The following is an 18,093-nucleotide window of genomic DNA, read 5'->3' as shown; positions in this document are numbered from 1 at the left end:
GAAAATTAAATATTAATAATTAAAGTCAAACTTTATTTTCGTTATATCGTTCCTCTTATTTTTGTCGTACTGCAACCAGTGTGAAACGTTTGTATTTTCCTATTTATACCCTACACCACCACAGTGGGGAGGATATTATACGTTTGTGCTGTTGTTTGTAACGCACAAAAATATTGGTCCTATACCCACCTTAAATGTCTGTCTGATAATGTCTTTTATAAATGCCTGCTCCAAAAAAAGATTAATTTTTAAACATCGTTCTTCTTATTTTTGTCTTACGGCAACCAGTGTGAAACGTTTGTATTTTCCTATTTATAACCTTCACCACCATAGTGGGGAGGGTATTTTACTTTTGTGCTGATGTTTGTAACGCACAAAAATATTGGTCCTACACCTTAAAGTATACCGATCGATTCAGAATCACTTTCTAAGTCGATTAAGCCATGTCCGTCCGTCCGTCTGACCGGCTGGCTGTCCATGTAAACCTTGTGCGCAAGGTACAGGTCGCAATTTTCAAGATATTTTTATGAAATTTGGCCCAACGACGAATTGAAAATGGTTGAAATCGTTCCATTATTTCACCTAGCCCCCATACAACCCTACCCCTGGAAAGGGCTTTTGAGTTCATAATTATGTTAAATATTGTAGTATCTGTACAAAAATCGGCAAAACTTAGTTCTATATACGTCTTAATTAATTTATTTGACCCTAGCCCCCATACAAAGTCCCCTTCAGAAAATGACTTGAAGGTCAATAATTCACTAATAAACACTAGTATCACGATGAAATCCTGCATACATAACTCTAATGTAAACATAAAGCAATGTACCAAAATTTATAAAGATAGGCCCATATTTACTCTTGCCCCCATATAACCTCTCTTTTAGAAAATCACTTCTTTCAACAAATTGTTAAAATATTTCGGAATTAAGGTAAACAACTTAAATGCTTTGTTATTAAATATAATCCACATTTTTAACATACTCAGTGGTGTAGGGTGGTCGGCCATGCCCGACTATACTTTCCTACTTGTTTTTTATTGGAAACAAAATAATATAAAACGATATTATAATAATATCGTTTTAAATAAAGAAATATGATATCATAATCGCCCTTAAAAGGTAATACCGTTTTCGCTATCATATCGTTCTTTGGTTTATTGTGAATCTTTTATTTTTTCCATTTCCAATAAAGATTGAATTTCCAATAAAAATTTATCTAAATTGTTAAAAACGTTGGTAAGAATAAAATGTCAAATAAAATGTTTACAGGATTATATGCACAAGACTTCCAGCCTAAAAATTGCAAAATTGTAAAACTCTAGGTCTACATTTCCAAACGTAATCGGTTTTGGAAGTTTACAAAATTAAAAAAAACGTGTGTCCCTAACTAATGTTTTCACCTTCTTTTTATTTTTTTGTCTATAGCTTTAAATTTTTGGACAATATTCGTTATTGTACTGACTAAATATACTTAGGAGATAAAGTCTTTATGAGCTTATCCGTGTGACATCTCTTTACGTATTAGAACTTGTTTGTTGAAATTTGTCACCAGTTTTTTTAATTTTGAATTTTTTTAATTTTTTTTGACTGGGCGCTGACGTCCCTTAATAAAATACAGAAATTGAAATAACAGTGGTTAGCTGAAAGAATTATACACAGTATGGTATATATCTCGTTGATGTGTCCTTAATAGTAGATGAGTACAACAGCCATAAAAACTTGAACGTTATTTTTTAAAATATCAATTTTTGGAGCGGCACATTTGCACTTATATAGGAAATAATTTGAATTATTGCGTAAATTGAGTTTTTTCTTATTTTGAAATATAAAATCGGAGGAGCATGCAAAAATTTTATTAACTCTTTAAAAATTTTTCAAAATTAAATTTTTTTATTTTTGTGGTTTTATAAATCAAACAGCGACTTATACAAACATTTAATTAATAGACACGAAGATGATGATATACACATTGGATTGGGATCATTAATGTATTTAAAATGTCCTTGTAAGCTATGAAAACGTCACTTTTATCTAAACACATTTTGCCAAGGCACATCATGGATGATGCTCAAAATCCGTCAAAATTATCACCATTTGCAAGTTTTCTTAATACTTTAAAAAAGTAAAATAATTCTAGGTTTTGTTGGCCAAATAAAATGTACCTAGCTTCAAAAAGCATCACTCTATAAATATTTAATTCCTTTAAATTATAATTTTTTAATTACATTCTTTTATAAATCAAGTTCATAGAATTCAGATATTAACAGTTTTTTCTTAAATTTTACTAATTCGCGATTTTTCAAAATTAACCAACAATTTAAAAAAATACTGAAATGAAATTTCTTACTGGGTATTTTAAAAATTTTTTAATATAAATCTTATGGTATGTATTTAATGCGCTGAATTTGAATTATTTTTACAATTATGTGCAATTTTTTCATATATAACATATTTAAATACTATTTTTAAGATTTTTTTAAAATGTTTAGAAAAACTTTTGAGTCCCTCGATCAAAATGAATATCGCGAACGAATTAATCACTTGTTAGGGCCTGTTTATATTCACACAAAATATTTTGAATGTGCCATTTAAAATTTTTTTGATTTCTTTTAACTCTAAAATTAAAAAACTTTGATATATCCTTATATATAAGTTTGTTATTCCGTGTGTAATACCAAGAAATATTCATCTTAGAACCAACAAAGTATATATATTCCGGGTCATTATCCAATTCTGTGTCGATTTAGCTATATCTGTCTGCCTGTCTGTGTAAAACACGCTCACGTTAAAACTAAGATAAGGGAATCAACCAAATTCACCAGAAATATTTGTTATTATCCTAAGCAGTTTGGTAATGAAATCATGAAATCGTTTCACGACGTAAAAAGTTATGAGTAAACATTTCAGACTACCTCGAACTTGTTTTTTATTGGAAACAAAATAATATAAAACGATATTGTAATAATATCGTTTTAAATAAAGAAATATGATATCATAATCGCCCTTAAAAGGTAATACCGTTTTCGCTATCATATCGTTCTTTGGTTTATTGGGAATCTTTTATTTTTTCCATTTCCAATAAAGATTGAATTTCCAATAAAAATTTATCTAAATTGTTAAAAACGTTGGTAAGAATAAAATGTCAAATAAAATGTTTACAGGATTATATGCACAAGACTTCCAGCCTAAAAATTGCAAAATTGTAAAACTCTAGGTCTACATTTCCAAACGTAATCGGTTTTGGAAGTTTACAAAATTAAAAAAAACGTGTGTCCCTAACTAATGTTTTCACCTTCTTTTTATTTTTTTGTCTATAGCTTTAAATTTTTGGACAATATTCGTTATTGTACTGACTAAATATACTTAGGAGATAAAGTCTTTATGAGCTTATCCGTGTGACATCTCTTTACGTATTAGAACTTGTTTGTTGAAATTTGTCACCAGTTTTTTTTTATTTTGAATTTTTTTTAAGTTTTTTTTGACTGGGCGCTGACGTCCCTTAATAAAATACAGAAATTGAGATAACAGTGGTTAGCTGAAAGAATTATACACAGTATGGTATATATCTCGTTGATGTGTCCTTAATAGTAGATGAGTACAACAGCCACAAAAGATACAAAACTTGAACGTTATTTTTTAAAATATCAGTTTTTGGAGCGGCACATTTGCACTTATATAGGAAATAATTTGAATTATTGCGTAAATTGAATTTTTTTGTTATTTTGAAATATAAAATCGGAGGAACATGCAAAAATTTTATTAACTCTTTAAAAATTTTTCAAAATTTATTTTTTTTATTTTTGTGGTTTTATAAATCAAACAGCGACTTATACAAACATTTAATTAATAGACACGAAGATGATGATATACACATTGGATTGGGATCATTAATGTATTTAAAATGTCCTTGTAAGCTATGAAAACGTCACTTTTATCTAAACACATTTTGCCAAGGCACACCATGGATGATGCTCAAAATCCGTCAAAATTATCACCATTTGCAAGTTTTCTTAATACTTTAATGTAAAACTGGAGCGCATAGAAAAAGTAAAATAATTCTAGGTTTTGTTGGCCAAATAAAATGTACCTAGCTTCAAAAAGCATCACTCTATAAATATTTAATTCCTTTAAATTATAATTTTTTAATTACATTCTTTTATAAATCAAGTTCATAGAATTTAGATATTAACAGTTTTTTCTTAAATTTTACTAATTCGCGATTTTTCAAAAATTAACCAACAATTTAAATAATACTGAAATGAAATTTCTTACTGGGTATTTTAAAAATTTTTTAATATAAATCTTATGGTATGTATTTAATGCGCTGAATTTGAATTATTTTTACAATTATGTGCAATTTTTTCATATATAACATATTTAAATACTATTTTTAAGATTTTTTTAAAATGTTTAGAAAAACTTTTGAGTCCCTCGATCAAAATGAATATCGCGAACGGATTAATCACTTGTTAGGGCCTGTTTATATTCACACAAAATATTTTGAATGTGCCATTTAAAATTTTTTTGATTTCTTTTAACTCTAAAATTAAAAAACTTTGCTAATTCCTTATATATAAGTTTGTTATTCCGTGTGTAACACCAAGAAATATTCATCTTAGAACCAACAAAGTATATATATTCCGGGTCATTATCCAATTCTGTGTCGATTTAGCTATATCTGTCTGTCTGTTAGGGTGATCGAATCGATTTTTCAACCGGTTTTAAAACCGGTTTTTTCTGCTTTACCAGTCTCGGTTTTTTCTTAATGTTGATTTTTCGAATATCGAATAACCCGGTTTTTTCACTTTTTAAAAACCGGTTTCGAATACCTTTATTTGCATTGTATTCAAAGATTATTTAAATGAAATTTTTAAGTAAATAATAATACAGCCCGTCTAAATTTTAAAAATATTCGAGTCGAGGAACTAGCGTATATTTTTCTACAGCTCCTTTGGTTAAACTTTTTTGATTTTCCTAATTAAAAAAATTTATTTGTAAAATTAATAACTATTTGATAAAATTTTATCAATTTTAAGATTATATTCCAATTACAATAATTAATTTACGGCTGAAATTTTATGGAAGTGTTGGAATGCCCATAAAATATCCTAAACAGGGCTTTTAAAATAGCTAGGATTACATAGTACCTTATGTTTAACAGAAGTGTCCCACTTTTTTCCTAATTTTTTTATATTAAAGAAATAATGTAAATCAGATGACTAGATCTTAAGTTATAATCTTTTAAACTGTTAAAAATCATTTCGGGCCATGTTTTATTAATCAAATTTAAACATTAACATTAAGTTTTTCAAATTAAAATATATTTTTTTATTTATAATGAAAAACCGGTTAACCGGTTTTTTCTGAATTTGAAAAATATCAACCGGTTTTTTTAAAATGTCAACTATTCGAACTATTCGAAAACCGGTTTTTGGAAAATGTCGAATAATCGATCACCCTACTGTCTGTGTAAAACACGCTCACGTTAAAACTAAGATAAGGGAATCAACCAAATTCACCAGAAATATTTGTTATTATCCTAAGCAGTTTGGTAATGAAATCATGAAATCGTTTCACGACGTAAAAAGTTATGAGTAAACATTTCAGACTACCTCGAAAAAAATTACGTTTTTTCCCAATTCTTAAGCATTTTTCTCAAAAACTACCAAAGATATTTCGATGAATTTTGCACACGTTATTTTTTTCTATCAGGAATCAAGTAATGTTTAAAATCTTAACAATTGATCCAATATTTCCCATAGCCCCCATACAAAGGTATATATTCCCGGAAAGTTGTTTATCGTTAATAACTCCCTCAAATATATCGATATTAACACAAAATTGTGTACATGCAAATATAATGTAAACGGAAATCATACTACTAAGGTAGATATCAGTCGGTCCATTATTGTAGACCATATAAGGTCCACTTCCGAAAATCACCCAAACCCAAATATTTCATTGATAAGTAAAGTTATTGTGATAAGATTCGAATTGAATATGTTTTGTGTACATACAAATCATTCTACCAAAATTTTTTTTCGGATCGGTTCATTATTGGTCATTGCTCCCATATGAGGCCTACTTCCGAAAATCACTTAAGCGCACATATTTCATTATCAAATAAATTTTGTCGATAAAATTCGACACAAATATGTTTTGTCTAAGTATGAATCACTCTACGAATTTGTTTCCGGATAGGACCATAATTGGTCATAGCTCCCATATAAGGTCCACTTCCGCTAAGCTATCGGGATAAAGTACGATAGCTTTATGCTTTGTGTGCATATAAATCATTCTACCAATTTTTTTCCGGATCGGTCCGTATTTGGTAATAGCTACCATATAAGGGTCCACTTAAAAAAATCACTTAAACGCACATATTTTATTATCAAATAAAGCTATCTTGGTAAAATTCGACACAAATATATTTTGTGTATACCAAATAAACCAGAGAACAGAAACGGTATTACTTTTTTAAAGCGACTATGATATTATATTTTATTATTGAAAACGATATAATACCATTTTAAAATTGTTCGTTTCCAATAAAATAAAGAAAATATAAATATATTGGAAAAAAAAAAACTTCAAGTTTAAAAAATAAAATTTTCGAGCGAAAAAAATGTAATATTAAAACTACATACATCATTTAACAACAAATACCTATTATTAGTGATTAAACGGTGAATAACAAAAATAAACAATATACAAATAAATAGTTTAAAAATATTCTTTGCAAAAAAATATTAATAGTTTTTTTAAGTTCTTGTAGATTAATTATAAAATTTATTGATGGTTTTATAAAAAAAAACAATATTTAGAAAAATTCAAATGGCGATTTTACTATCGTAGTTTTTGGAAATTATGATAGCGAAAACGATATTATAATTTCATGGAAAAACGATATTATAAGGAAAGGTACACTACCGTTTCCGATACGAGAACGATATTATTTATGATAATTTTTATTACCTAAGTGATATCGTTTCGATTTCTTTATAATATCATTTGGTTTATTGGGTATATGAATCACTCTACGAATTTTTTCTGGATAGGCCCGTAATTGGTCAAAGATCCTATATAAAGTCCACTTCCGAAAATCACTTAAACGCACATATTTCATTAATTTATAAATCTATAGGAGTAAAATTCGACTTTAGATTTTTTTGCATATGAATCATTATACGAAATTTTTTTCCTGATCGGTCTATAATTGGTCACAACTCCCATAATTACCCAAAATTACTTAAATGCACATTGACAATCAAAGTTAGTACTTTGTATATGGGGAATTTCATGTCAAGTGACCCAAATCAAAAAGTCGATTTTGATGAAATTTGCACCACGGTTAGTACTACTGGATATTAGGCCAGACACAAATTTTCGGTCAAGAACTGCCGGATTTAAAGATGGTCAAAGTTGGACATTTTGGTCATACAGGGTTTTATTCAAATGAGTGTAACATTTCACCTATTGGTCCTATTTTTTTTTTTTTTTTTTTTGCAAAATGGGCTTTTTTATTAGCTTAAAATAAAGCTTATACAATTTTCTTGAAGGGCTTTATAGTTCCATAGTGAGATGTGAGTGGGATATCTATCAAAAAAATTATTTTTTTACTCAAGAATAAAATGTTTCTCAATATACTTAATTTCCCCCTATTTTCAAAATGGACGTTTGTAACGGTTATTTTCGTCAGCTAGGTCCGCTAGATGGGGGAGTGAGTCTTGCCTAATTTTCCCAGAGACGTCAACGCTACAAGAAAATCTACGTGCTTTTAACTACTGCTATTATTTAACCAGAATCTACAAATGTTGATAGTAGGAAATAGAAGGAGGCGAGATTTGTGCCTCTTTCGCCCTCTCCAACCTATGTTTCTGTCTCCTATAAAATTATTTCAGAAACCCCTATAAATAGAGAGTTCGAAATTAAGGCATCTAATTTATTTTCTTAAAACATTCTTTTTATTAAATAATTTTCCAAAAGCAAAAAAAAAATATTACCAAAAAAAATTCTAAAACCAGACTTTTGATTGAGTCTTACATGACTAGATTTAATTTAATTTAATAATCTATTTTTTATAAATTCAAGGGTATATTTTCTTTACAAAGTTACAAAAATTTTATCTTAAAGTTCTCCTTTTGGGTTCAAATAATATTTTTGGTACATATTAGAAACGTAAAATTAGATATAGACAAAAATTCAATTAAAAATTAATAAATTAAGGAGCTAGCGTATTTGATACAATAATATTTAGTTAAATGATCAAAATACAAGTTTTCTACTTACATATATTGGCAGGCCTGTCGTTCGGTTGGAGCTTTGTAGGCTCAATACGGTCGATATGAACACTAACTTTAAAAATAATATTGGTACCAAAATGTACGCTTCTCCAAATGAAAGTTTGCACTCGTTAAGTATTTAAACTAATTTTTAATTTCTATATGTTCCAATAGTTGAACCAATATTTTATGTAATAATGGTAAATAGAAAAAATTAAAATCTTAAAATCACGGAATCTTATTTTGGGTGAGGTTACAAGGACATCGAATAGCAATCCCAATAGCATGATCAAGGAGCTGAAGATTGCAATAATTAATTATTAATTGTAAGCTCGATTCCAGGTGTGAGTTCCTAGGGAATGCAATTTGATAGCTCTCAATGAGGAAAAAATATTACTTCTTCTAATTTAAATTTTTTTATTTCTATATTTTTTCCTTTTTTGCTTCCCGTCGTTGACTTCAATTTTTCAAATCCCCTTATCTTCTTCCCTTCAACTTACAAGTCCCCAATTTGTTCTTTCTTTTTACCATCCTACCAAAAATTTTCCATTAACACTTGTTTACGAGCTAAATCGTTTCAATTCCTTTATAGGTTAATGTAGTCTTAGTAAGCCCTTAGTGAGTTCTTCGAATCATACATATCATTAGTAGATCGCTCAATTAAATAATTACAGTTTAATATGTGTAGTTTTGGCTTAAATATATTATAGGTATAACTCTCCGATCTTGAAAAAATTTATACCACATATAAAGCTTTCAATTCTATGACTTGTGATATATGTCTTTTGGTCAACAAATGTATAGTTTTGGAGTTATAGACCTTCAAAGTTAAATATATATATTCAATATCTTCTCTAATTATGAACCGATCCTGACAATATATATATCGATGCTGTCAGGAAATGAAAGCTTGAAATCTTTTCTACAATTTTCTCGATATTTATCGGTACCATTATATCGATGGATTTATGAAATAACGGCACTTTCATCAAAAAACTCTATATAAAAAATACTTTTTGTGGAATTGGTCCTCAAAGGGTTAATAAAATAAATAAAAATATTATATATCGTTGAAAAGTCTCTTTCCAATGGTATATATACTGTCCGGATGGGTTCTTAAATAGAGAAGATATTGAAAATATATATATTTAACTTCGAAGGTCTTTAACTCCTTAACTATACATTTGTTGACCAAAAGACATATATCATAAATCATAGAATTAAAAGGCCTATAAGTGGTAAAATTTTTGTTACAAAAAATTTTTTTCTTAAATTTTATATATATATATAGATATATATATATATATATATATATATATATATATATATATATATATATATATATATATATATATATATATATATATATATATATATATATCTATATATATATATATATATATATATATATATGTATATATATACATATATATATAAAGGGCCCTCAACAAAAAAAAGTTAAAGAAAAAATTATTTTGTAAAAAAAATTTTAAAAATTATTTTTTTTTTTTTTGGAAATATAAAGGAATAGCTATCTGAACATTTTTTGTTAGGACCAATAGGTGAAAAGTTACACTCATTTGCATAAAACTCTGTATGACGAAAATGTTCAAATTTGACCCCCTCTGACTCCGGCAGTTCTTGACCGATAGAGCTGAAAATTTGTATCTGGCCTTCTACCCTTGGTGCAAATTTCACCCACATCGGAAAACAAGTTGGAATTCTTGACACGAAATTCCCCATATATAAATCATTATACGGAATTTTTCGGTTCGGTGCATAAGTTGTCTAAGCTCCCACATAAGGTTTACTTCTGAAAATCACTTAATACCACTTAATTCTTATTAAATAATTATATATTTAAGTCAATCTATTCAAATGTTTTCAAACTGGCCCATTAATATAAATTTTTCTGGACCTAATCAAAATTAATTCGATATATGCATAAATGTACCCTCACTACGGAAACCAAAATTTTGTCAAGAAATTTTGTCTAAAAATTAGATAGTTTGTCTAAAAATTAGATAGTTAAATAGGTTTTAATAAAAAGTAGCGAATATAGCACGCTAACTTGTTTTTATTAATTTTGATATTCTTTTAATTCGTAATAAAAAAGTTATTAAAATAATTTCGTTCCTACAGCACCAACAGGCCCCAAATGACAGGTTTTTTTTTAATGATCGGTGCCGCTTCGTTTATTATTTTCGTTGCCGATTTCTCCATAGCCAGTTTTAGACTTAAATAATGTTTTTCCAGAAAATGTAAAGTTATTTCACAAATCATTTATAACACTCAGATCTATAATATTATATGGTTTTAATTTAAAATTTTGATTATAAACAAGTGAGAGAGTTATATTCGGCTGTGCCGAATCTCATATACCCACCATCAAACCGTATGCCTTAAAAGGATATTACTCATAAAAATTAACTGAAGAGGACCGTTTTTCATAAAAAATTTTAAGACCAATTTTGGTTCATACAAAACATCTTTACATCGAATATCACTTCCCGACACTTTCCGCATGAAATTGGTTAGGAAGATTTATGTTCCTATAAATGTTTTTTATATAAAATTTCATAACTGTTCACGTATTTTTAAGTCAGCAATGATCGTAATTTTCTTATGGGCCGATCCTCAATACATTTGGTAGAGAGGTTTTTACTCGTATAAAAAATATGTATGTGTGTCTAATATCATCGATTTTCTGTATTCTGTATTTTTAAGCCAGTAATTATCGTTTAAGAAATTTTTTGAAGGGCACCTTATATGGGGTCAATTATGGACCGATCCTCATAAAATTTGGTAGGGAGATTTTGGATCACATGAAACTTATGTGTGTTAAATTTTATCACTATACTCGTATTTTTAAGCCAGTAATGAGCGTTAAAGTAATTTTCTGAAGGGGACCTTACATGGGGGGTAGGGTCAATTATGGTCCGATCGACATAAAATTTGGTAAAGAAGTTTTTGATCATAAGAGACTTACTTATGTCAAATTTCATTGTTATACTAGTATTTTTAAGCCAGTAATGAGCGTTAAACCAATTTTCTGAAGGGGCCTTATATGGGGGGGGGGGGGGGTAGGATCAATTATGGATCGATCCTCATAAAATTTGGTAGGGAGATTTTAGATCTTTGGAAACTTATTTATGTCGAATTTCATCGCTATATTTGTACTTTTGAAACAGATATGCCCATTAAAGCTGTTTTTCGGGGGTCCACTTGTATGGGGGCTATCCGAAAACGTAGACCGATATTGCCCATTTTCAATACCAAATAAACCTTACCTATAGAAAATATTTGTGGAAAATTTCAATCCTCTATCTCGTTCCGTTCGGACTCTTGCATGCATAACTAACATTAGTTGTGTTTTGTTGCTATTAATGAGTGTTAACGCTTAAAGTTAGCAACAAAACGAACATTACCTGACTTGGCATCACTCCACAGAAGAAATCTGCTAAATCTTGAAATTATTTACAATTTCTTGAAAAGGGTTTTTATTTGATAATTTTCTTTGATTTAAATTTTATTTTAAAATATATTTTTATTGTTTGACATAAACACATTAATATTTGTATTTTTATTTTTGAATTGGTTAACTTTAAAATTAACTTGTATAATTTTACACGTTAACTCCTAACGTTTATAAATTTTAAATTTATATGAAATTGCCTTTGAACGTTAGCAACAAAACACAACTATTGTATAGAAAAAATATTTCATATAGTCCATCCTGTTTTTTTAATACTTTTTTAAACAAACTGGCAAACTTATTTTTTGAAAAAATAGAATAATTTATTGTGAATTGAATTCTTTTAAAAATATTCAACAATTCACAATTTATATTTCATATAGAAATTGATATCTATCTTGTATTTGATTTAGTCATCCAAAGACTTATGCCCGAATTCAGAAAGAAAGAAACAGAAAACACTTTTTAACATTTTGTATGAAAACTACTCAGTTTTTTTTTATTTTCTTTCATATAAAATTTTAAATGTTGTTTTACATTTTTCTTTCTGAGCACGGGCCTTAAAATGGATCTCATAATTAAAGTTTTTTGTTTTTTATTACAATAAGCTTTTATTTTGTTTAAAAAGTGGTTTTATTGAAGAAAGTACATACTTTGTATATAGTCCAAAATGTGTATTATATCAGGATTTAGTTATATAGTCCATAAAGTTATATAGTCCTAATTTGCACAAAAATTGTAAAACTGTAGTTGTGGACTAAAAGCGAAAACTACTGTAGTAAACGAACAGATATGCCATGAGATTTCCTATTTAAATAGTGTGACTCCATCTTATTGGACTTACTGGTTTGACTTATATCCCTTTATAAAAAAAAACATTTCATGAAATTATAAATATTATTACAAGAAATTTGTATTCTATTATTTGAACAAAACATGCTAACTTTGAACAAATATTTGTATTTTGTCTACCAACTTGTCTATCTTGTCTACCAACCTGACTTGGCATCACTCCACAGAAGAAATCTGCTAAATCTTGAAATTATTTACAATTTCTTGAAAAGGGTTTTTATTTGATAATTTTCTTTGATTTAAATTTTATTTTAAAATATATTTTTATTGTTTGACATAAACACATTAATATTTGTATTTTTATTTTTGAATTGGTTAACTTTAAAATTAACTTGTATAATTTTACACGTTAACTCCTAACGTTTATAAATTTTAAATTTATATGAAATTGCCTTTGAACGTTAGCAACAAAACACAACTATTGTATAGAAAAAATATTTCATATAGTCCATCCTGTTTTTTTAATACTTTTTTAAACAAACTGGCAAACTTATTTTTTGAAAAAATAGAATAATTTATTGTGAATTGAATACTTTTAAAAATATTCAACAATTCACAATTTATATTTCATATAGAAATTGATATCTATCTTGTATTTGATTTAGTCATCCAAAGACTTATGCCCGAATTCAGAAAGGAAGAAACAGAAAACACTTTTTAACATTTTGTATGAAAACTACTCAGTTTTTTTTTTTATTTTCTTTCATATAAAATTTTAAATGTTGTTTTACATTTTTCTTTCTGAGCACGGGCCTTAAAATGGATCTCATAATTAAAGTTTTTTGTTTTTTATTACAATAAGCTTTTATTTTGTTTAAAAAGTGGTTTTATTGAAGAAAGTACATACTTTGTATATAGTCCAAAATGTGTATTATATCAGGATTCAGTTATATAGTCCATAAAGTTATATAGTCCTAATTTGCACAAAAATTGTAAAACTGTAGTTGTGGACTAAAAGCGAAAACTACTGTAGTAAACGAACAGATATGCCATGAGATTTCCTATTTAAATAGTGTGACTCCATCTTATTGGACTAACTGGTTTGACTTATATCCCTTTATAAAAAAAAAAACATTTCATGAAGTTATAAATATTATTACAAGAAATTTATATTCTTTTATTTGAACAAAACATGCTAACTTTGAACAAATATTTGTATTTTGTCTACCAAAAAGTGATATCTTAAAAAAATCGTTAAAATGTGCAAAATATTAAGATTTTTTCATAGATAGGAAATAGGAAGGTTGTTAAAAACGTATTATGGAAGAAACATTGTCTTTTTGTGCAATATTTTACGAATTTTGCTCTCCTGAAAACTAGACTTTATTGATTTAGCTCTTTTTGAGGGTATCGATATTATGTATTTAAAATGGAGATTTACAATTTCAGACAATCAGGAAATTCGTAAAAAATTGGCATTTAAACCAATAAAAATTAACTATTAATAGTTTCTTATTGTTATATAAGTATAAGTTTGTTTTCTTATGATATATTAATGTACATTACATTGAAAAGTAATGAGTTGAAAAGCTAATAAAATATTTTTTCACTACTTCTTCATTAGCATTTAAAGTCATCATTTTAACACGGCGATGTCATTGAACCGAAAAACATGAAATTAAATAAAAAATTCAAACTGATATTTTTTGATTTTTTAATAAAAGGTGAAGATTCGGCACAGCCGAAAATAGAACTCTTACTTGTTTAAAATACGGATGGAATTTCATTTAACAAAACACCATACATCATTTTATTTACAAACTGTTTATAAAATAAAAAATTGTTGATTAATAACGCCTTTAAACTGTTGTGCATAATATTAATACAAATTTATTTAATTCTTTTATTACATACAGGCTCTGACCTATTGTGCCTTAAAATGTGTGCATATGGGTGGTCTTGTAGAAGTTTTGCGTTTATATCCTGAATATCAACAACAATTCGCTAATGATATTCAACATGACCTGACATTTAATTTACGAGAGGGTTATGAATGCCATGATTCTGATATTGGACCAGCTTTTCCTCTTCCGAGCATTAGCGAAGATGATGAAAATCAACATGATACAGAAGGTAATGAAGATGTTGAAAATGAAACAGCTACAGGCACAACAGTCTCACCACATCATAGCATTACAACACCATCGCCATTGCACGGTCGATCTCCACTCTTGGGATTAAACAGCCCGCGTATAAAGAAAGTCCATGCTAGAGGTCGGTCTCTCATGACTCTACGAGAACGAGTTGAAAGACAGCGCTCCATAAATATGATGTCGAGTGTGGACACGACGTCATTAGATGAAGATATTAATAGTGATGTTTTAGATACTGCTGACAAGAACCAATATAAAAGACATTCCCTTGAACGATTAGACTCACAAGTAACAACGTTACACCAGGATATGACCCAATTAAGTCTCGAGGTTCGAAATGCATTACAAGCATTACAAGAAATTACAGTTTCAAATATGGCTTCGCAGGCAAGTCTTAAGTTTTTGCCTGCTCGTTCAATTCCAAACATAAGTGAAAATACGGCAATTGGAGCCAATTTTTCATCAATTAATAGCGAAGATTCTACCCTTCAACGATGTTCCTCCCATCCTCCTGAAATTTGGGGTCGTGAAATGCATTCCGTTCCATCCGAAGTGCAAGGCACAGTTTTAGAAGTATCCAACTCATCGCAGATTACATCAAAGTCTTCATCTCCAGTAGCATCAAAAGAAAAACAAAAAAATTCGCGAGGATGTCAAACTGAATTTAATAAAGTTGACTTTTGTATCTTTGAGCAATTTGTAGTTTCTAATCCACGACTTGTTCTTGGATGGCTTGGAATTAATACAAATGTTCATTCTGAGTTGGAAGTAATTCAACAACAACAAGTTTCGCAGTTATCTCCATTAAATACTATACAGGAAGTAATTTCCCCAGATCCTTTATCTGCCACCAATAACCTATGTTGGGCAATGGATAATATGACCCATGGTCAATCAACAGATGCATTACTGCAGATTGAAGATCCTATTGCTAACCCAACAACCTGCATCCCATCAGAAGAAAACAATTTGAAATGCCAAAAGCATTATAGTTCTTTCAAATCAATACATATCAGCAAGAGCAATTCAAGTCTTTCTAGTACAAGCAGTCCCAGCAGTAGTCCATCATTTTCAAGGTCAAAAACAGATACTATTGACAAATTCCTTAATCAGAGTGATAATATTTTTAAACGGCAGTCATGGAAGTTACAGCGTTCAAAAAGTGGCGATTATAAAATATTAAATGAGTATATTGCAGAAATCTCCGATGCTACTACAGAACCAAAACAAGATGATGCTTCAGGAAAACAAAATACAATTCACTCACTTTTAAGTGATAATTCTCAAAGCTTAAAATCTTCATCAACAATAGCACCAGCGCTTCATAGATTTTCGGCTGGTGATGCCGATAAACTGGAAAAAGGAATGTGTAATCTTAAATCCACATATTCTCTACGGGATAACCTAATACATTAAGCAATCGACTTGAATTTGTGTTTTGTTACAGATTTATTGTTTTTAACATATTTTACAAAAAATTTCTATTCGCCCATTTGGTACATGACTGCCATAACTGAAAATACGGGGAAATACAAAATATGGCCTATTTTAAAATCTATCCTATACAGTGGGGTGCCATTGGAGCCAACGACAGTCATGGAAAATACAGCAGAAAGTGACGATTATAAAATACTAGCTAACCCAGTCATATTTCCATTTAATGGGAAAACCACTCCCATTTTCTACTTGAAAAAAATCGAAGTACATACTTCCAAAATAATTACATTTATCACCACTACAAAAGTGAAATCATAATAGTAAAACATACTATGTATGTATGTATATATGTATGTATGTATGTATGTATGTATGTATGTATGTATGTATGTATGTATGTATGTATGTATGTAGTATGTATGTATGTATGTATGTATGTATGTATGTATGTATGTATGTATGTATGTATGTATGTATGTATGTATGTATGTATGTTATGTATGTATGTATGTATGTATGTATGTATGTATGTATGTATGTATGTATGTATGTATGTATGTATGTATGTATGTATGTATGTATGTATGTATGTATGTATGTATGTATGTATGTATGTATGGTATGTATGTATGTATGTATGTATTATGTATGTATGTATGTATGTATGTATGTATGTATGCATGTATGTATGTATGTTTTATGTACATTAGAGTCCCGAGGAACAGCCTTTTTAAGATTTCATGTAGGAATACCTCTCAATCGATGCATATTAATGTACTGAACCAGCGATTGAAAATCCTGACCTCAGTATAATTTTTGAGAAATAAAATATCTTTGATTATTTCGAAATGGGTTGCAAAAATTCCGTAATTTTAAGCTGATTACGGGAAAAAATAATAACATTTTTGTAGATTATTTTTGATCCATAGTGGGTTGGAGACAAAGTAAATTTATAAAGTAGCATCACTTGAACAGCTGACTATTTTTTTAAACTAGATAAATGAAGCAAGTTGTCAAAGTTTGTTTTGAAAATTGTTAAATTGTGTTTTGCTGTTTGTTAAAATTTGTGAAAATTTTGAAAAAGTGAATTAAAAGTGGTTTTAAAGTAGTTTAAAAGTGTAATAAATTGTATAATATATAATAATATAATTAAATCGTTAATATTTTTAACTTAAAAGTAATATTTTTTATTTATGTTTTGTTCACATTGTTGTTCAAGGAAATTTTATTTTGACACAATCTTAAATTATTCCAAAAACAAAATACACGTGGTTGTTGTAGATGTTGTTGTACAACAAGAGATGTCGCTACTTTATTAATATACTTTGGGTTGGAGAGGCATATTATTTTCGCTTTTTATCGAAATAGGTGTCAAAATTTTCGTAATTTTTAGCTTATACAGAAAAATATTTAAAAATTAGTTTGGCATTTGGTTTAGTTCATTTCAAAATTTTTCATATGTTTTTGTAATTAATATAATACACTAAAAATCGTTTTGTGGACCGGAAATACACTAACAAAAATTTTAATTATTTTTTTATATTATATTTATATTTTTATATTAAAATTACGGAATTTTTGTCACCATTTCGAAAAGATTGCATACATTTTTATACCCTCCACCACCATCAGTGGTGATAGAGGGTATATATAAGTTTGTCGTTCCGTGTGTAACACCAAGAAATATTCATCTAAGACCCAACAAAGTATATATATTCTGGGTCCTTATGAAATTCTGAGTCGATTTAGATATGTCCGTCTGTCTGTCTGTGTAAAACACGCTCGCGTTAAAACTAAGCAAAGGAAATCAACCAAATTCATCCAAAATTTTTATTATTATCCTTAGCAGTTTGGTATTGAAAATCAGCAAAATCGGTTAACAACGAAAAAGTTATAAGTAAAAATTTCAGACTACCTCGAAAAAAATTACGTTTTTTTCATAATTCTTTTGA

General features: G+C 28.4%; 1 protein-coding gene across 1 annotated transcript in view; it reads left to right on the top strand.

Moving 5' to 3' along the window:
- The window catches only part of LOC119610424 (potassium voltage-gated channel subfamily H member 8), a gene marked incomplete at its 5' end in the record, with an annotated part of 274,124 nt that extends 257,679 nt beyond the window's left edge, over positions 1-16,445 (top strand). Inside the window, one exon of the mRNA XM_037965618.1 lies at positions 14,468-16,445. Within this exon, the coding sequence (XP_037821546.1) occupies positions 14,468-16,120 (1,653 nt within the window). The remainder of the gene's footprint in view (positions 1-14,467) is intronic.
- Between the last annotated feature and the right edge of the window lie 1,648 nt (positions 16,446-18,093).

This window comes from Lucilia sericata, unplaced genomic scaffold (assembly GCF_015586225.1).
Source record: "Lucilia sericata isolate MDLA Ls3-8-SP2 unplaced genomic scaffold, ASM1558622v1 Contig000028F_arrow, whole genome shotgun sequence".
NCBI classification, from domain to species: domain Eukaryota; kingdom Metazoa; phylum Arthropoda; class Insecta; order Diptera; family Calliphoridae; genus Lucilia; species Lucilia sericata.
The sequence above is the reverse complement of the archived record's forward strand: the minus strand, read 5'-3'. Positions and strand labels throughout refer to the sequence as shown.